The sequence below is a fragment of the Bombus fervidus genome, chromosome 3 (assembly GCF_041682495.2).
Source record: "Bombus fervidus isolate BK054 chromosome 3, iyBomFerv1, whole genome shotgun sequence".
NCBI classification, from domain to species: Eukaryota; Metazoa; Arthropoda; class Insecta; order Hymenoptera; family Apidae; genus Bombus; species Bombus fervidus.
This window is the reverse complement of record NC_091519.1, coordinates 3,263,991-3,285,383: the sequence shown is the minus strand read 5'-3', so window position 1 is coordinate 3,285,383 and position 21,393 is coordinate 3,263,991. Positions and strand designations below refer to the sequence as shown.

The following is a 21,393-nucleotide window of genomic DNA, read 5'->3' as shown; positions in this document are numbered from 1 at the left end:
CAACAATATAGCGCCATGAACTGTTTCCTTTGGATAATTAGACAAACCTGTTAGAACATGCTTTAAAATATTTTTAATAATTACAGTTTGGACATTCATTGACATTTCGTATAATATTGACATAAATCTCTACAACTTCTGTCTAAATGTCATCAACGTTTAAAAATTAACGAAGAAACAGTGGATTATGTCAAAATGTAGCGTCGATATCGGATTACATGTTTCGCAACGATTTTACATAACATGTAAAAGACCTTTCACCTTAAGTGACGTAAAAAGTTACAACTATCAGTTACGTGAAATATTTGTGCGTGTGTCGTATATTAATTAGTTTTCCAATCTATATAAACAGATACAAGTGACATTGTATTCTTGAAAATACGCATCACAATTCGCATATGTACAAATCATGTGCATTTTGTTACATTTCCGAAGTTTCAATAAGCGCAGTTAAATATTCGCAGTCCGGTAATAACAATTCTCACCTTAACGCGTAAGCCATTCAAAACTTCTACCGTATCCTTCCCCAGCCTAGTTGCTTTAAAAACTGGAACAGAGTATATGCCATGTCATATAGTGTAAATATGCGTGTGAAGGATGTAACAATTCCTACGCTTGTAACCATTCCAACCGTGGTAACTGATTTATTCATAATTCTCGTTTAGAATGAAACCCATAGTTCTCACAGGATGGCAGAGTCTTCGCTAATTATACCAGTTATATTAGTTCTCTTTTTATTGTACGTATATCGTAATACTCGTAGAGAGGAGAACTTCCGGAAGAGCGTTGATTCCCAAAGAGACGACAGGATAAAAAGCGAGCGATCAACTGGCAAAAAGACGAAGCAAAAAATACGACTGTTCCGACTAGTCGTTTCTCGCGTTTATCGCGTTCTCTTTAGTACAAGGCAACTTTTCCCTAATTAGAATACGAGGAAAGTTGGAACGATCTGCTTCAGCTTGTCGGGACCTTTCTTGACTAGAATGCGGGAAAGTTAAGGTCGTGCTTCTCTTTTGCTTTTATTAACGTCGAATATTAATCGTAACAGGTACTTTACTATATAGTATCTAATCCGATTTCTGTAATTGAGAGATCAGCATACAGTTATTTTTCTCCGTAAACGTGCCTTTGATACTTCAAGGCAACTAGGCGTGTAATCCGCTCTAATTGAAAGACGCGTCCATTCACCCACGACACGTGCATTCTTCGAGGTTATTCAGTGTCATTCATCACAATTCGAAATTCCTTCTCTCTCAGTGAATCAGTTTTTTCTTTGTTTTAACAAATGTTACAAATTTTTAATTTTTTATATTTTTTACTCACCAGTCTCGAGTGTCAATGGTTGATCGCGATGAAATTCTTAGAGATAGTAGTTTACAAAAAAGATATTTGACCCACATCTTTTCTACCAGCAATTATTCCAAATGGTGAATGTTCTAATAAGGTGAATCGTTTTCTTTGACGTGCTTTTAATCGCGTAGTTTCCTATGAAAATAAGCTATCCGAAACCGGTATTATTAACGAAGCAAATCGACAATGAAAAGACCAGGTAAGTGATAGTCGTTGCGACTGCTATGACTTTCGAAAATTACACCCGACTCAGGTCATCGTTGAAAGGATCAATGGCAATCGCTTGAGATCGATTAACATAAATTTCTCTCTCGACACTCGACAGGAAGTAAATTACTGTTGCTCTCTAATGGATTTATTTCTTCATCTCTTATATTCCCAATGCCCTTTGTTTATGGATTGTTTCGCGAATACCTTTGTTCATTTTGGTTTCTCTATTCCGAACGTGTTGTGTCTACGTAGAAATTCAACGTTATACGTCAATCGCAGCCGAAGAATTTTCGTGGTCGACTATTCATTCTTCTTGTCTGAAATCCAAGTAGCAGAGAAGGGCTGGAAAGTGTTGCGGTTAAAAAGCAACCGATAAATAAACTCTCGCCGATTGAGTTTCCTCTGTTTGCAATGATCACCGAGAGTTCTCCGGCTCTCTTGTAACTTCCGTTTTCTTCAATGATATTGTCTCTATACTGCGGTATTCGTTTTAAAATTAGCGCATTTTTCTAATAACAGCATTTATTTTATACGAGATTTTTTTCTAAAACCGAAAAAAACAGAAGTTTTCAGTTTTCGCAAAGTCTTCGTCCGATCGAAGATATTCAGTCGTTATTTCGTAACGGACTGTGCACGACATAACGTTACTTGAAAGATCAAAAACACAGGGAATTGCAAATATTTCAACCTGTTCCGAAAAATATGAACAAATCTGGATGGGATATTTTAAGTAGATCAATGATTCTAATGTGACACTGTAACAAAGTCTGGGCGAACACTGCCAAAGATTAAGTATTCCGTCGTTTCCAAAAGTCGAGTGGGTGTATCGTCCAGATACTTCGGAACAATCTTCTATCAAATAACGCTAGTGATGCAATAAATTACTGTGACGGAAGTGAACGCGGCACTCTCTTGACTTCTGAACAAGAGCCGTGAGTCACGCAGCTTTCTGTGTGGGTAGCGTTGCTAACCGACTACTTGTATATTTAACGAAATGACAAAATAGGTAAATATAAATAAAGGGGAAAAAGATTAGATTCTTAAGTCCTATTACATGTCGTATTTAAGACGATCCTATCGTAATCGATGATGGATAGCGGCGAAAGCGGAAGAGCTTTTGAAATGTAGATGGTTACGCTTGATTTTTCTGTCATATTCAAAGAACTTACGCAACAATAGTTGAGTGATAGTTCGATAAAACAAAGGAGGTTGACGCTTCTTACGTAGAAAATAGTTTAATTATTTTTGATAACGATGGTCTCTGTTTATTTTCAAATATGCTAGTTTCGTTGATCTTAATTTTTTCCTTTGATCGATAAGGTTGGATGTAGCACAGATAAGTTCTTAGACATCAGTAGCATTATCGGTACAATTTCAAAGCGAATTTCTCCGTGCTTTATCACTTTATTACATTTTCAAAGTTACTGTATATACTTACGCCATATATTTCTCTTTTAAAGTAAAATGTTTCTCACAACGTGCAAGAATCAAAAGCAACAATATAGAGAATAATGTTCGTATTTCACTAACCAGATATTCATTGGAAGAAAAATCACGACACACGTCTGAGTTATCGTTTCTATCGTGAAAGTGTTATTGAAATCTTTACTGTCAGATAAATACATACAATTGATCGCACTTGACTCTGCTATTCCCCTACACTAAGTAAGTAAATTAACTTGCATTTTTTTCATCGCTACGAGCGATGATTTTCGTCGTAAGAATTTATTAGGAAGCGTAGTCTCTGGTAAAGTAGGCAAAGCAAATGTGAACGTCTTGACCTGTCTGCGCGAGAGAAGACAAAAGGCAATAACGCAGATTAAAACCAGGCCGAACGAACGTAGAAAGGCCCAGTTATTATCCACTCTGATAATAATGTTTATCCTAAAATGTGTAGGCGCTGAGCAAATTGATCGTGCATCAAACATAACGTGTACGTTATCGATATGTTTTTAACTACCGTTTACAAGTGTTTAAACGCGTATCTAATTATCACGTCAACCCTTTCCGTATATCGTCGTTTATACTTTCACTCGATACAATCGTTATAGCGGATAGCCACTTGTTTGTTTAAGTCGATTTGCGACGAGATTGAAACTGTTTCCCTTTGAAGAAGAATTATTTAAACCGACTATTTCAATTTCATTCCGAATATAAATTCGCAATTATCCTAAGTACGTTCGAGATTATGAATCACGGATTAATCTATATGAATACCAAACTTTTAAGGAAATTACCATTATATCGATCGCCTACACGGTATAATGCATTATTCGTTGCGTCAAGTGGTAATTAAAAATCCATAAGAAATAGAGAGCAAGTAGATAGACGGAAGGGTAAGGTATAGTACAATGCAATACAAAGTTATTCATATTGAATAATATATCAACGACAGAGATGCGATATATTGACGATCGTTAAGTATTATCGTTCTTTACGTAACGAAATCAGGAAATGAATTTTATTATCTTCCTAAATTTCTACGGGAACGTTAGATATTTTCTATTGTTTCATACGTTATATAAGCTCTTATATTTGAAAAATTATTTTTATTTCTGTGGTATTACTTAGCCAATTTAAATTGTCAACGTTGATTAATTTGTTATTTATTAAATAATAGACCTTTAGCTTTAAAAACTAAGCTTTATGTTAGAAATATACTAAAAGAATGAAAGCTTTCATTTCTATTACGATTACTTTTCGGATTATCTTAAAACTACGCAGCTGCTCAAATTTCACGTTCGCGTTATTTTGATACTATCATATGTTGTAACAAAATCGATTACTTTTTATAGTAAGGAAACAAATGTTACATTATTCACTGTGCTGGTTACAATCGGTCAAACTCTTTCTTCCGTATTGTACTTCCTTGTGAGTATTGCGTAAGTTCAAAATGTATTGCTTCTTCAGTTAAATTCAATCATACCTTAATTTCTGTTTAATTTGCATTATCTAGCTTTGAAAACGTCTATAAGAAAGATAATTACAGTTTTATACGATAGTAATTAAATAGAATGAAAGTTAAGAAAAACTTACATTTGTGCTTTGACGCTTCGTTGCATTTGCAATTTTCTATCTCGAATCGAACAGGCACGACCTACATCAAGCGTATAACTCGCGTTACACAGAATGTCCCATGTAATTGGGCCAAACTATAGTTTTAAAGCGTTAGAACCTACACAAGAAAATGTATTAGACAAAAAATGTTTAGTGAATGAAATTTAAAAGATTTTATTTCATCCTTGATATTATTCAAATACTATTTCAAAATGCTCAAAAATGAGTTGTAGCTGAGGGTACGAAGTTCAAGAAGATTCGCTTTCAGTTTCCATTTCAGTCATTACGATTACTCTCCTATCAAATAGACGACCAATTTTTCACCCGAAATAATTTGTTCTTCGCGAATGAACGATCGCATCGCCAGAGGATTTAGGTGCGAACGTACTTGAACGAAACAATAAGGAACGATCACGAAGAACCACGAACAATGTATACTTTCCAGAGAGTAGCCTCCAGCTGAATCGTGATGTATCGAGACAAAAGGTGGACCATACATAACGCCAAAGTACTTTTCATTTTCTAATTAATACTTGTATCGTGAGAGTCGATTCGTCTGGAGTCGAACGACACAGGGAAAAACAGGCAGCTTCTAAGACGTTAACGATAGTCTAATGTCTTGCACCACTTTTCTCTTAATGGTAACTCAGTAAACAGAAATTATGCAGCAATGCAATATCAGATTAATCAAATAAAAATTAATTTTCTATATTCGATACAAGCATTTATAAATTTTCAAATACTTATATATATTAGCGGTTCTCCTGGATTCGTCATAAACTGTATTAGTCACGCTGTGAAACTTTCAGTTTACATCTGTCTCAGCGTCATTCCATTCAGTTTGTCAATTTGATTTGCAACGAAGGTAAGAAAGCTAGGTAAGAAAGCTAGGTAAGAAAGCTAGGTAAGGAAGACAGGTAAGAAAGCTAAGTAAGAAAGATAAGTAAGAAAGAATAGGTAATAGTACAAGCACCGAATTGAAAATTCTAGAAAGTATTTCCGTACTTGCAAAGGATTATATTGCCGTAAGTAACGGTAAGTTTGGACCCTCTCTTCTAGCCCAACATCTGTTAGACATACCCAATGCAATTGAAGGAAGCATCGGCCATAGCATGACCACTTGTTTATCTGTACTTCTCGTTGATCTTTCTTAGACGTAGGCAAACTATTGTCGAGGTTCTCTTATTCTCGATTACGGTTTAACACGTTTTGGTAGAATTAGAATTGGGATTAGCTCGCATCAGTGGAAGAGACTCTCTGGATTCTAAATCTTGTACCTTCCACTCTTGTTATTGCTTCCTATGTAAATAACAACCCAGTGAGGATATCTGTATTTTAAAGGTTCATTACGCGAGAATGGCCTTTTTACAGCTTCGGGCTGTCAGATTTTATTGACCAGATGTTCATGGATATTCATCATTGGTACAAAGCAAATTTAATAGCACAAAATAGAATTTTGATAATAATTTGAATTTATAAGAATTTGTTTTTAAGTCGATCGTGGAATATTTATTTTGCTAGAAAATATAATAAACGTTGTAAGAGATAATCTACTGTGATGTATTAATAAGATCTGAAAAAAAATCTTCTTTTTCACTTTGACATTTTTGTCTGACTTTTCGTTCGCGTACGAGTTCGACGGTTATTCAAATTGTTATTCAGAAAGTCACTTCCCGGGCCTTGCACTTTTATTTTATCGCTTACCTTTGATTTCCTAAGTCGTTATTTATGCAATGTTTCTTTACATTACAGGAAACTCGTGTGTTCAGCATATTTAGTTGTTCGAAGCGAAGACTGAAAATTTTGCTAAAAAGTTCGTATAAACTCACTAAGAAAACCAAACTAAAAACATTAAAAGCTGATATTACAGAACATTGTTATAATTTTGTATTAATATAGAATACCGGAGCTGTATTCTCTGTATTACAAAAATACTATGTGACATAAATTTTTCACCAAGAAAAAATCTGTCCTATTGAAATAAACATAATCCACATGACATGTATACTAAAAAGATTCGCACGTATGTAAGCTACGTGCACGAATGCCGAATAGCACGATAAATTCGTTTCGTATTCCACTCGCCAGTTCATACAACATACGTAAATTGTATGTAAACTATCGAAATTCTTCATCCTTGAACCTCTGTATGAACAAAACGGTACTTGCGGTATTTTTCTTTTGGTAATGCCAACTTTCGGTAATAAACTATTTCTACGGAAAACGCGACTTGTCGAAATTAACAAGCAGAGGAACAGAAAGAATAACGAAACTGTGTGTATTTAGAAAAATTAAAAGTGTTTGAAGAAACATGTGAATTCGTGCTGAAAACACTTTTACCGCAATAGACATGTGCATCCGTTCTCCTCACTTAAAGAACTCGACTCATTCAATTAGCGTAACCACTAAAGCAAAAACTGTTTGGCATAATTATTTATATTTTCCTTTCTAAAACAATGCAAGTATTTTCCCGTATCGTATTGTTCTAGCGTTTTGGAATACAATATTCCTCGCTGATCTCCTTAAACGTCGATGAAAAACGCAGAGTGCCTAATATAGACTCGATGCTCGTCTTTGGATATTAACATTGAATGTTATTTGTGAAAGTAAAAAAAAAAAAGGTACAGCGTGTAAAGAAGTAGATTTGACTAAATTTTGTAAGTGTGCTGATCACTGAAAATCCACAGCATTTGGTAATAAATATTATAAACGCACATCTATTAGAAATCTTCACTTTCTGACGGTACTTACATTGTTTGTCGTTCCAAGTGTTCAATTAATTTTTTCACTTAAATTTTTTTCTCTGATGTCTAACGTCCAACGTAATTTCCACAGATTCATTTTCGATAGATGGGTCCAGCATTATTCCACCGCGTAGAATGTAATTTTCTTCGAAATTATCCATTGTCTTTAATTAAATTCGCATGAAACTTGACAAATAAAATATCCGTTTCTAGTACGGAAGTTTCTTGAGACACCGAAGCCCTAAGGATGTGAAACTAGCCATTCAGTATTTATCGTCAGGACAGTAATTTTCACGTAACGCCGTTCGCTAGGTGCATGAACAAGCTTCTTCCTAAATTATCATCCACATTTGCGTGTCCGCGTGCGTACGTACGTGCACGTACACCTAAGAAACACGCTTTCGAAGGTGTAATTACATCGTCGTAAACCATTAGAAAATAGAATGTTTTTGCATTTGCTACATCCCTACATGGTTACATTGTCAGTAGATCGATCACTCGAAGATACGAATTCCGATTATACCTATATAATTAGATACAGTTAAATACCTCTAATGGGATTTTTTTTCCATAATTCGTAATTAAAACGATACGCTGGTGGACTTTAATAAATAGTTGCTCACGTTTGTGGTGAGTCAAGATCTCTTATCGAATTCGATTGTTGAAACGCTGAATTGATAATAATTATATTCTTGAATGCTTTGTCTCGTTGCTAGATCGCAGATATACTTACGTGCTTTCTTATTTTTCACGAATACGATTAAACAAACGAAAATATAACAAACATTTGTATCGTTACAGATTTTTTCCTGATCTTTTATTCTTTTTATATATATCATTAAGTTACGACAGTTGGTATTATTTAGTCATTTCTCACGCTCTTGCATAATCTTCAAACGTGTAACGCGACATTCCTTTCCAGTTCCATCAGTCGCCACGACAAACTAAATCATATAGAACATCTGTCATAGCGGTTCGACTCATTAATTCCGCAGTTCAATCCCGCTGCGTTCTTTGCGTCAATTTACAGCGAATCGTGTTTTTCTCTCACTAAAAGAGTTTCTTAAGAACGAACAGCATACATATATACATATATAAAAGAATTTATTATCGGTATGCTTTTCTTTTCAAATCATTTTCAGTACCGTAACAACATCTCAACCAGTCTTTTACTATGTCAATAAGGTTCGAGGATGTTAATGTTATTGCAGCAAGCTTAGGCGCGAAACGCTAATGCGCGGTTTTATGAAAGTACCAGAAGCGTAGTGTTGTAAAGCCGCGTTTTATCGATTCGAATTAATGCGCATAAATTTGCACATAGTTTGAAAGCGAGTTACCGCGTATTCATGTTTCTCCCGGCTTGTCCCCTTTCGGATTAATGATTTCCAATCGAGTGCAGATAGCGATGGAATAGATATTCCATAAAGTTTCAAACAGCTCGATATTCAAATATTCGGACCGAGTAACAATTTTTCAATCGGCAATGATTCTCAAAACGTCCAGTAATTTGTAAAACTCGACCCTTTTATTAATCAACAATACTGCGTTAACTATTAACCAGTAATGATTAAACCTGTATAATAAAAACAGTGGAAGAAGCCGTAGTCTGTGGCTTTTAGAACGTTATCAAGAGTAACAGTTCAATTTAGCGAGAATGTATCGACGAATATCGTATACACGGTATCAATTCCAATGTCAACAACGACTTTATATTATACCAATCAAAGCAGTGATTGGTTGATTTTGAACGAAACAACGTGTCAGAAGCCAAATAAGATATGCCGCGGATTATCTCGTTAGATACAGTGCGTTAATAAAGCCTGTAACTTATTACACGTATCTTTATTGGCGTTCGCTCTGCTTCCGGATATTAATTGACTGCAATTAAGATAGGTATCGTTTTCGCCATTACGCTTACGACTCGAAGGATTGTCGCGTGTCCATCGAAACGACGAAACAGGCTCTTCTGCTTTCTGCTGACTTTCATTATTTGCTTTCGACCGAGCTTTCTTCACACATATCGTATACGTGCATGTAAGTTGCTTACGTATACCGCTTGTCTCGAATTATTTAGGTTTTTGACGGGTTACATTAGATAAGATCGTGCATTATTACGCATTGTTTTTATAATTTCTGGCTCGTGAGAAGAAGAGATTTCTCGGAGAATAGGTACAACGCTCTCGCGCCTCGTTTATGAATGAAGCGTTAGATTACCTTCTTTTCCTTTTTCCTTCTTTGATTTCACGCCGAAGCTGCTATCCAAGTAATCGAAATAATTTATTCCCTCAACCACGGAAGACCAGTTCGGACTGCTCGTTCTTGGACGTGTCTAATAATTTCACAGCTCGTACAGAGACGAGTAATTGAAATTTGAAACGTCTAATTTTTTGTTAATCACGCCAGAAGAGAAATTAGAATAAAATGCAAATAGAAATCTTCGTTCACCAGGATATTTGCCCCTTCGAATAAAATAATTTTCTGTTATTGCTTTTTCTTGCCTTCTAAGCAAAGGTGAAGGTATCTCAGATGCTCGTGTTAGAAGAACCGAATGCAGGAAGATAATGATGGTAATATATGTATATAGAATGTAGAAAGTGGAAGCAGATACTACATTTAATAAGTCGTTAAACCTGTTGAACCAACTTTTTGTAAGGGACAAGTTTGCAGTTAATGATGAATGAAGGTACCGTATGATAATTATTATTTAAATTTCACAAAAATTACACGCGTCAGTATATATCGTGTTTTAAACGTATAACGTCGCATAATTACGATAATTACGTGAATACTACGATGGTTATATGAGAAATTAAATATGATCACGCGTCTATTTGATCTTGCTTCGATTATTAGAGTAAAGGGTTAAAAATTACCGTCTTAAAAAAAATGACTACTCACGTTGAAAATTAAATGCTTAAACTTTAAATTCGAGAGTTATATCTTACAAGCAATTGTATCCGTTTACAGATGCAGATTTATACGTCGAATGAATTTCACGATATCTGTTTTTATCAGACATTCTTCGCGAAAAATTTCGTTCGCGAAGGTCGCATCGCTGTAAAAAGAATTGCAGAGTGAAAGAGACCGTTTCCCTCGAGTTTTGCTCAAACTGCACGCACCTGCGAACGTACGCGAAAATAAACAACGATATCCAGAACAACGGAGAGCTGTGGAATTTACGGTGCGAGCATCTTTGAGAGAAATAGTCTTAGAATGTCGCGTGTGTGCTTTATGCCCTGTTCGGCACAATGATGGGAAACAGGAGCGCATGATTCGTTTAAGCCAATGGCATAAATTTTTTACGCGTCGCTCTATTTGAACAATAAGTGAAAACAGAATAGTTTCGCAGCAACGCGCGATTAGTTTCGTGAAATACGACTGGAATACGTACTTTCGTTTAACCCTTCGATTCCCATAAGCACCTGCAGGCAAGCTGTAAATAGGCTTTTGTTACAGGATAAGTCAAAGGTGGCAGCTGTGGGTGCTCGTAGGAATAGAAGAGTTAAATGTTCTAACAGTGTGCAATGTTTCTTCGTATTATCGAAACAAAAGGGAATAAAGCGGAGCGTAACGAAGAACGCGGCGCGCTTAAATTTGAAAAGCACGCGATAAAATAAGAGGTATAGAAGAGGCAAGAAAATCGTTGGAGATCGTTGATATATGGTTTGACCTGTATCCGCCGACTATTTCCCACACTCGTGCCCGCCGCCCGCTAAACCCAAGTGTGAAATTACATTTTACAGCAAGCCATGCCACGTGCTTTGTTCTCGCTTTATAAAACTTGGCTCTACACGCGGCATGCTCGCGTACAGGGTGTGGTAGAGCGATAATGGTCCAGTCAGCTGACGTACATACTCTAGTTAATATTGGTAATATGTTGAAAGCGGTTTCACGCGCCACGCTGTATTCCTCCGTGCTCTGGAAAGGTCGCCGCTCTGCGCACGTATAGGTGCACCTGTGCTGCGATTGCTACGCCTTCCGCGAGGCTCTCAGGTCCACGCCAACAATAGCCTCCTTTCTTTTATTTCGGCCGATGAAGAGATTAATAATGTTTCGCGAGGCATTCCCAGGAGAAAGTATTCGGCAGGAGAATCGATTCAGCGGCGGGCTCGAGGTCACCAGGGGTTATTTAAATCGAAATACCACGAGCAAGTGGTTTCCATGACTGCCGGGCAAGAGATTTCGCGTCTCGCGATCAAACGAGATGCGACTCGACGGTCTTCCCGCGATTCATTGTGTAACGCGCCACGTGTTCCATGCTCGATTTTACGCTTTTCCGCTTAGCCTTCGTACGGCTAAGGAGCTGCTCTTCTACCGATTCGTTTGCGATCTTTCAATCGCGCTGTACACTCCGATTAAAACGAGGATGCCGTTGATTATCTGATATTTGATACTTTACTTGTTTCCTTAATCAAATATTTATGCGTATTGGTCACGTAAGTATACCTCGGAAAAGATTCAAAGTTCACCGAAAAGCAAAAATCTCAACACAACTGGAATTCCAAGTGCGGAGAATTCGTTTTCAACACGAAAACGCTACTAATTACCTCGTAACGAAAAAGATATGTTCACATAATTTCGATATTCAATTTCATTTATTCAAGCGGGCACCGTTCTCGAGATTGGCCGAATTGCCGAAAATTTCAATCGCCTACTTACATAGCGCGTTTCCGCGATGATCAGAGTCGAAATGGATAAACGAAATATCTGTGTGCCCAAATAACAATACCGTGATGGACGTTGATCGTTTGAAGTAAAGGTAGCATAAGTGGGACAGTTTGCACGTGTATCAAGAGGTGTATACCCGGTAGAGAAACAGATACGCGTTTACGGAATGGGAAGAAGGGAAAGGAAAAAGAGGTGGCCACGCGGAGTGAGAGTACCCGAGGGAGGCAGTACCTGAGGAAAGATGCTCGCCATTGCCAGAAGGGAATTGCACCAGGTAAAAAGAACAAGAGAGAGGGAAAAGGGAAGGAAAGAGCTGGCGAGAGGACTGGCTAGAGAGGGGATAGGGGGATAAAAGTGAAGAGAGGGAGGCAAGTTAGCAGTGGATGGGCATTCGACGTTTAGGCTGCACACGTTCCTCGGCTGCCTAGCAATTCACAGAAGACCGGCTACCTTCGTCGGAACCGGTTGTGGTCGATAACCCGACTCCTCCGCGTGGAACGTTCGTTCCTGAATTCTATCATCTGGACGGACCAACTGAAAATCCTCTTCGTTCAGTGTGTGTTGAACAGTTAACAAGATACGTTGAAAGTGACGTTGAGGAACGTTTAGCGAGTTACAAGTGTTAAGAGAAAAAGTGGACGTTCGGGTCATCTTTCGGGATCCTGGAACTTGGAAAAATGAGTGAACATAACGATTCGCAGACGCCGCTAAATTCCTTCGATTTTTGGGATTACTCCATCGAGCTGTCTTATCTTGAAAATCCGCAAGGTATGCCAAAATGGAAAATCATTTTCGCGATGTCAAAGTTCTTGGAACAGTGGCCTTGTGTTGCAGCGTTTGCGCGGCGAATCGATTCTGAATGAGTTTAGAGAAACGAATTTGCGGAAGTGCGGGAATAACGGAAAACTACGTTTTTTCTATCTAATGTCAGAACTTTCGAGTCAAACGCGACAGCATGCTCGTTAAACATGAATTCTAAAATATCCGCTATACAGTCGATTAAACCGTTTCGTCATTTACGAAGAAGATATCACGTCAATGACAGTGCTAACGATGTGTACACGATATATCTCTTCTTTCAAAGTGATTGCCATTTACCTTGTACTATAAATTATCTATGTTCGCGAACTATGTTTTAATTCGTCTTTGAAAAAGAAAATTTAGAGATGCGAACTTTTATCAGGTACATAATCCAGTGGTATTATCCAAATTCCGTAAAATGTTTTCGAAATCAAATAATAGCAGAGTAAGGTATCTCGGTGTTGTCTTAAAAACTTGATAACAGGTATCATTCACTTATTTTATTTACATAGCGCATGCCAAAGTGCGGTATAAACTTCTGTGGAATACAGAAGAATTCCATTTGTCTGAACCCGTCCGTCAGGACAAGCAGTTCACATAACTGGAGTTCGTACAATAAGAGTTCGCGAATTTTCCCGCCTATTATTTTTTATACGCATAATAGGAGTTCACAGTTTAGATAAGAGAATTCAGTGAACAAAGTTCAATTACTCGGGCATTAATTAAAATTTCGTTTGAATAAACAAAATGCAAATAAAATCGCCGGTTTTACTGAATTCTGCAAAAGTTCGTATCGCAATTTATGTCCACTGGATGAATGAAATAAATGATTTATACGTCCTTGAGCAAACACGTAGATTATTTTTTCTATCGTCTTCTCTCTATAGGCTTAAACAATTTTGAAACAAGACCAATTCGAATGAAATGTTCATGTTATAAAAACTCACGGCACATTTGCATCTCTTTCAAATACGAATTACATAGTTTACGAACATGAATAATTTATAATGTGCGCAAAGATGGAAGCGCAACAATAACGCAAAATTACAAGGTGCAATAAAAAATAAGCAGCGTCACATTACAGCTACAATTATCGTCGTGAGATTTCCCATTACGCGTGTAAAGCGTGTGCGAATTAGGAAAAAGGGGAAGAGAATGGCATTTGTCGTTGTACGTTGTTCAAATGAATCGAGAGACATTAATGACAGCGGAGGATGGGAAGGAAAAAACGGTAGTTGGCTGGTTTCCTCAGCACGAAGGTCCTTAGCCCTAGCTAGAACGCCGTTTGTTCCTTGCCTTTAGGCTCGCTGGAGGTCGTCAGTTTTAGATCGAGGAAATGCAACGAAGCAGAACACTCGCCGTCAAGTTCAACTGTACGGAACATCCACGGCGTTATCCTTTCGATTTACAATCGCTTCGAATAGTTCGAAACTCCGGGCTCGATCTTTTGTCACGCGATCGTTTTGTCATCGTTAACAAGCGAGAGGAGCTCGGTCGGAGCTTAATTATATAGATCGGATCGCTATTATGATCGACCCTATTGTAATTAATTGCATACACGTAAAAATTACGACGTTTGCACGCGCATGATACTTTTATTGTTATTATCATCGGGCAGAGGAACTTTGCCACAGGTGAAATCAAGAAATTCAATGTCTCAGGCGTAACTGTTATTTATATCAGCAATACTTGTCGTTTTTTATCCTACTATATTACACCATAAGATATTATACACGTAATAATTGCGATGTGTGATCACCGATCGCTATTAGCGGGAAACCTTTCAAAGACAATGAAATTAATTGCTTATTCCATTTATTCTTTTATAAATTTCCAAATGAATTGATATAGTGAAGTATACTGGTAGATTAAGAGAAGAAACGTTTGTCTTTTTAATGATCGTTGGGAATATTACATGGAATGTGTGTAAAATCATGTTTAATGGATGTGGGAGAAATTTTCCAGATATTCGCTGTATAACGATTCGTTTTATTTGAACGCGCGTTAATGTACGTATAAATTCGTATAATCGCAGATATGAAAAGAGTGCATTTTTTTTTCTTTTCTTCTTTTTTTTTTTTTTTTATTAAATTTCTCGTACCGTACAAATATGATTATCCGTAAAATATAATTGGAAAAGCGAATTTTTTTAATCCTTAAATATCCTACAAATGCATATAAAACCTGTTATCTATACATAATATAAAAGTTTTACGTGAAATTTCCGAGAAATCTCTAATTGGGAATTTATTTCAGACTTGCAATTGGCTGCAGAACTCGGCAAAACACTTTTAGAACGGAACAAGGAATTAGAAAACATTATCAAAACACACCAGTCCACCGTTGAGGAACAAGCACAAGAAATAGAGGTAACTTTTCAATAGTTACAACGTTGTCGAGAATTTATGCTAATCGCAAGGGCCATTTATTTACATTGAAATATGCTTCTCTAGTATATGAAAAAACAAACAGCTGCTTTGAGGGAGGTAAACGACTCACGACTGAAAATTTATGAGCAACTCGAAGTCAGCATCCAGGATTTGGAACGTGCAAATCACCGTCTCGTGATTGAGAACACAAGTGACAAAAAGCTAATCAAAAGGTATGAAAATTTACTGTTACTCAATTTCCTTTCATTTACTTACTTTTAGAGAAAAGTTTCCGTTTAAAGATATTCAACTAATTAATCGACTAACGTTAGAACTATCGAATTATCAAATATTATTAGAATGGCATGTTTTTAATAAAACCATTCATTATAATTAATTAATTAAAACGATATGTGTACGATTATCGATAGATTTAAATTATCAATATCAGAAGCAAGAAATACGTATGCAACGTGTAACTTGGTCGAATGTTATGTAATTAATAAACGCTTCTCGTAATTTGTTAACAGCCAGTGTTTGACAATCGAGAACTTGGAAGCTCGGTGCGAGGAATTTCAGAAGAAAATCGACGAGATAAACGAACAACATGAGAGTATACTTCGGCAACAAACTGCGAGTCAATCGACGAATACCGCACAGACACAGACCTTTGTATGGAAAGCGCCGGCCATGCAGGGTGGCAGCATACAACAGGTTATTAATATTCATAGAATTCATTTTGCACGATCTCAGATACGTTCTATAATTATCGGTTATTTCGTATTTCATACTAAGCTGTAAACGGTAAAATTTCAATTTCATCGTTGAAACGTCGTTCGATTTATCGATGAAATTTCTATCCTGTTTGACTAAACGTTTCAGCGTTTAGTTAGCAAAAAATTGTATTGGCAAAACTTTTGTTATTTACAGAAGAATTATAAGCCTCTTTGAAAGCTATGCGATATCGTTAAAGATAAATTTCAATACTCCAAGTATAGCTATTTATAGTTTGCGATAAATTACCAGGGATAGTACATATTGTTAATATACTATAGAACTGTTATTATAGATATTATTGCAGGTACTAGAATCGACATAAACGAGCGCAGTAGGTATTTATGAAATTGAAAGGTGGAAATATTTTTCAGAGCGCTGCCTCACGTGGCCAAAGACCTTTCCAAGAAGCTATCATTGACTCGAACGTTCGGCAGTTTCATACAACAGTTTCAACAAACGACGAAGAAGTTACCGAATTGCTGAGGCAGGTGCAGGAAGCGCGAAGTCAAAGAACAAGGGAGCAAAAGAAAGTCGCTGAGCTCGAACAACAATTAACTACCGTATTGCAGGAAAATACAACATTAGAAGAACAGTTGAACGTTTTGCGGGGTAAAGCGCAAGACGTCAAAAATCTTCAAGAAGAAATAAACACGCTCGAAGAAGTCAGGTGGGTGTTATAGAAAACTTTTTCCATTGAAATTTTCTAAAGTTTCCAAGCGATAGGAATCGTAAAATTCTTTGTAAAATATTTCCGGTATTCTTTCACATTATTTTCCCCCCTATCTAAGACATCTTATATTGAAAACTTATTTTCTTAATCATTTAACGTACACAACTATGACGTACGCGATTTTTTATTTAGCCGATTACTCTACCTATTGATTTTTGTATGAATTCAGGGAAAAATCATTGGTACGATTTCCGTAATGAAAAATTGTCATCTTTTTACAGACGAGGCCAACTATGTGGACGATGTTTACGCGGAATGGAATCTAAAACACACGACGAACTCTCTATAATGTTGAACCAGGAAGAATACGATGATATTAGCATGGCTGAATCACTCATAAATGACACTCAACGTGACACCGTATCTGTTACTGAGGTACCTACATGTTCATTTGTGCAATGTTTGTTGTATCAGACAATGTGTGTGCATGAAATGTTTTCTGTTTTTTTTTTTTTTGCTCTCTGACTTTGCATGAATTACATTGTTTTACTCTCCTTTCTAAGCAATATTTATTTCGTACATTTTGTACGTCCCGCAAAATAATATCCCGACGATATGATTTTAGATCGATGGTATGTCTTATAATTTATAGCGTATTTTATAGGAAATTTTGGTCCATGCCAATACCTCTGTTTTTTACTATATATCTAGTAAGAGCTTCTTAGTTACGCGAGTAGATTCAAAAGTAATTTAATTTTATTTGCTTTAGGAGACACTTCCAACAAAGATTAAGAAATCCAAGGCAAATAAAGAGAATAAAGAATTTCGTATGCTGTTGTGGACAACTTTCGCGTGTATATGGAAAACACCGTCGTTAATTTTTGTTTTCTTTCATACGATATGGTACATAAAAAACGAGTGCGTTATGCCATTGTTATTGAAACCGTTCCGAATACCAATTTTCATTTTAAGAAAAGTGTTGCCATCGAAAAGTAGTAATAAGCTACTTTAAACAATAGAAAGCGCGTAGAGACAACAGTAAATAATCGAAAGTCAAAGAGACTCGATGCAACGAGTATTTTACATGTTAGATGACGCGTTATCGAAAGACGATTATTTGCCATCTACTTGACAAAAATTACGTATCAAAGCTAAATTTAGCTTAAATCTTTATCAATTTTTTAACTAGAAACATATCGTACTACTAACTATAATCGAAAATGCCATTAGCTTTGATCAAATTCCGATATTTAATTCAAAACGTTCGTGAAATTTTTCGTTATCAAGTCTTTCGTTCAACTATGATTAAAGTCAGAGTATAATATTTATCCTTATACCGGTGACTACTGTAATTAAGCAACTTTTACTTTTATTTTCTAGTTTTTTTTGTAGTTTTCTGTAGTTTCTAGCTTGTAGATGTTTGCGGCTTGTGATTAGACTGTTCCTAATTTTGTACCATTATTTAACAAATTTCGAGATGAAATTGATAGGTACAGAAAAATTGTCAAGTTTGAAGTTAGATAACAAAGTTATTAGACTTCTTTAATAAGGCTGATTGAAAATGGTGTAGGTAAAGAGCATGATGACAATTATAACTGAGCACTTACATTACTACGAATCTAACTATAACGAATTTAATATCGTAAGTTAGCAAGGGTAGTATTAAAGCATGGCTCTAGGATGATTACTCGTATATTTCGATGATAGAAAAATGCCACGTATCAATGAAAAAATGTTTTCGCACGTGTAAAATATTAATAGATGAGGAAACTAGTTAGTATCCCCGGAATAGGTAGATATTACACGTATCTTTAAAAAGGAAAAGAGGAGAAACAGTTTAATTTCCAAAGAATAAAAAGACTGTGTTAAATTAACGAATTAGCGAATAAGTTATTTCCATGTGCAATTAGTTATCGTGTGAAATTCGAATAGGTCGGATTTGGTGATGTTGCTTATTATTTATTTATTTATTTTTTTTTTTTTACAATTAAGTTTGTTTCGCCGCATTTACTTTCTAAAGTTGTTAGTTCAACTTTGAGCATGAACCAATTTGTTAGCATATCTAGTCGACTTGTTATTTGTTAAAATTACATTGTACAATGTAAGTGCCAGATTTATATGATATTGAATAAAATATATTTTTACAACAAATATCGTTGTTTTTATTTAATATCCTATAAATCTGGCGTTTCCTGTACCTTTCATCCAAAAATCCTAGCATTTTTAAATGATGTAAATGTTTTTTCTTTTTAATACAATACAACCACGTTTATATGAAACTACCGGGGGGGGGCAAGTTGGTTCATACAAGTTTAACATAGGTCGTTCGTATAATAAGATCTCTGCTCATCGTCTATGATTTTTCGTTCGATTAATAAGAATTTATATTCGCATGATGGTATATTTCGCAAAGCATTTCCTCTTAAAAACATAATAATGTCGGAAAATGTTCACATTTTATTATGGTCATTAACGCTCAACGCTAGTTTAAATAATAAGAAGCTCGGTTAAAGTTCTTAATTAGAGACATTACAAATATAAAGGAACTTGCGCTATATTTTCTTCATGCAGATTTCAATTTTTTCTACAAGCCAATAAAAAACCATTATTTTAATTTATTATATATCAAAATCAAGTTAGTTTTGAAGGAACAAAATTTTAAAGTTAAATATCGTTACCCACAACATATTTCGTTACGTGTGATATTTTTCATAATTTTACTTTGCATTAATCCTGAAGATTTATGACACTGCCACGAAATCCCTGTGTATAAAACGACTGTATTTTGTTTTCAGGATACGAACGAGGAACACGAAGGGCAAAGCGACTTGAAGAATCCCTACAGAGAGCTGGTAGAAAAGTACCAAGCTTTGTTAGAAGTTCAAAGACTGTCGGCTCTTCGACGAAAGGACAGCATACCAACGCCCATGTCGTTGCAAGAAGAATTAGAGATGTCGGGCGAATTTAACAGCTTTCATGCTCCGACGTTGGAAACAGAGATTCAACAAGAGCCGACGAAACCTGCCAGTGGAAACGTTACACGTGCCAAAACTGAAGTATGCGGTAAGAAGATACTCTCGGCTACACCTACAGACTTCTCCGAAGCCGAGACTTCGTCTTCTGGATTCTTGGACGAGACGAGCAATAAAGCGACGCAAACGGAAGGAAGACCCGGCTCCTTCCTTTGTTCTATCGCGGACGGAGAAGATTGCAAGTTCAGCATATACGACGATAATAGCCCGTTCGAGAGTAGATTTAGGAAAACACCGGAATACAGACAATTGTTTAGTGAAATATTCAGCGTCCTTAAACGAGCGGCGGAAGCCAAAGACGAAGGGGAAAAATTACCATTGCTGGATGATTCTACGAATACGACAGCTTCTCAACAGCAATCCCCGACTCCGCTCCAAGAGGATATTCCAAGCGAGACTACGGACGACAATCAGAGCGTCACTTCGTCCATGTTCTCCTCCGCTGTATCTGAGCCGCCTTACAAAGTACAATTGCCTGCCTCGTCGAACGGAGTTAAAGAAGAACAAAATACCGAGGCAAGTACGACTGCGCAGGAAAAAACTAGAACCGATGTTGTTCGAGACGCGAATCATACGGTCTCTATAGCGCTTAATTATAAAAATAAGACCTCAAGGAAAAATACCAATAGAAAATTGTCGTATAACGAGAGACCAACGACGCCTGACACGATTCCGACGACAAACCCGAGGTTCGTTCCGCCAAGGCCGAACAGCAGTGGAAAGAGGAAGTTCAGACCTTTCACAATCGCCAATCACAATGGTAATCTCGTCCGTAATGGGTACAGTTATGCGAGTAAAACGAAAGAATCGCCCAATTCCGCAAGACAGCCAAATAACGTGTACATACAGAACCACAATGATCAACAAAATAGCAGTTTCGAGTACAGAAACTATAAACCGAGCACCGCGTCTGAAGACGTCGCTCGATTAAAACGTTTAGAAATGTCTTACGCAGAAGTTCTCCGATTGCCAAATAGGTGTAAAATAAGTAATCGTCGTAGAAATTAAAATATCCATATACGCGATACCTTTAAACAAAGAAGAGACTTTTATACGTAAGATATAGTCAAATGAGATTAAGTTGCGAATTTTTTAAGTATTTAATGTCAAATAAATACTTAGAACATGATTTAAATTATTTCCGAAATAATTATTCAGTATTGATAATCAGTGCTACCTTGTGAATATCTAAGAGAAGCGATTGTGAGTAACGTCTGTACTAGATATTAAACTATTTGACATTAATTTTTTATTGTATTTTGTATCTTAATTGTATATGTTTTTTCACGTGAATGTGTGTGGGTAACCAAGGTACATAACTTTAATATATTCGATAACATCTGCAAGAGATTTATGAGTAAGATGAGTCGAGTCGTGCCTCGCGAGATCGTTTTTCTTTAGAAATTGTAGTTGTAACCAGGAATAAAATTATTTATGTGCCATTTACTATGCCGAATTATAATTGTCGACTATTCCAAATACTTGCTCCAACTTCCTCCCATAATTTAATATCTATTTCCAAGAGAACTCACAATAGTACATTTCATTAATAGCATGTACAGAGTATTAGCTTTTATATTTCATAGCTATAAATTACAACAATGTTGTGATCATCTTATTATTATACCAAGTAAATAAAACCTTCGTCATAGTCAGCATATTCTATCGCAATAACATCTAATTCCTTTCTCTACAGCATTCTATAAATAGCCTTG

General features: G+C 36.3%; 1 protein-coding gene across 3 annotated transcripts in view; it reads left to right on the top strand.

Annotated features, from left to right (window-relative positions):
* Positions 1–21,124, top strand: part of Centrocortin (cerebellar degeneration-related protein 2-like) — a 52,402-nt gene extending 31,278 nt beyond the window's left edge. For 2 of the 3 annotated variants that reach the window (XM_072000755.1, XM_072000754.1), the window contains exons 2-7: positions 15,087–15,199; positions 15,284–15,432; positions 15,730–15,913; positions 16,348–16,643; positions 16,928–17,081; positions 19,442–21,124. In XM_072000755.1, coding sequence (XP_071856856.1) covers positions 15,087–15,199; positions 15,284–15,432; positions 15,730–15,913; positions 16,348–16,643; positions 16,928–17,081; positions 19,442–20,686 — 2,141 coding nt within the window. In that variant the 3' untranslated portion in view covers positions 20,687–21,124. Of the gene's footprint in view, positions 1–12,453; positions 12,798–15,086; positions 15,200–15,283; positions 15,433–15,729; positions 15,914–16,347; positions 16,644–16,927; positions 17,082–19,441 lie in introns of those variants that run through there. The other variant, XM_072000753.1, reaches the window with a different exon arrangement.
* Positions 21,125–21,393: the final 269 nt, after the last annotated feature.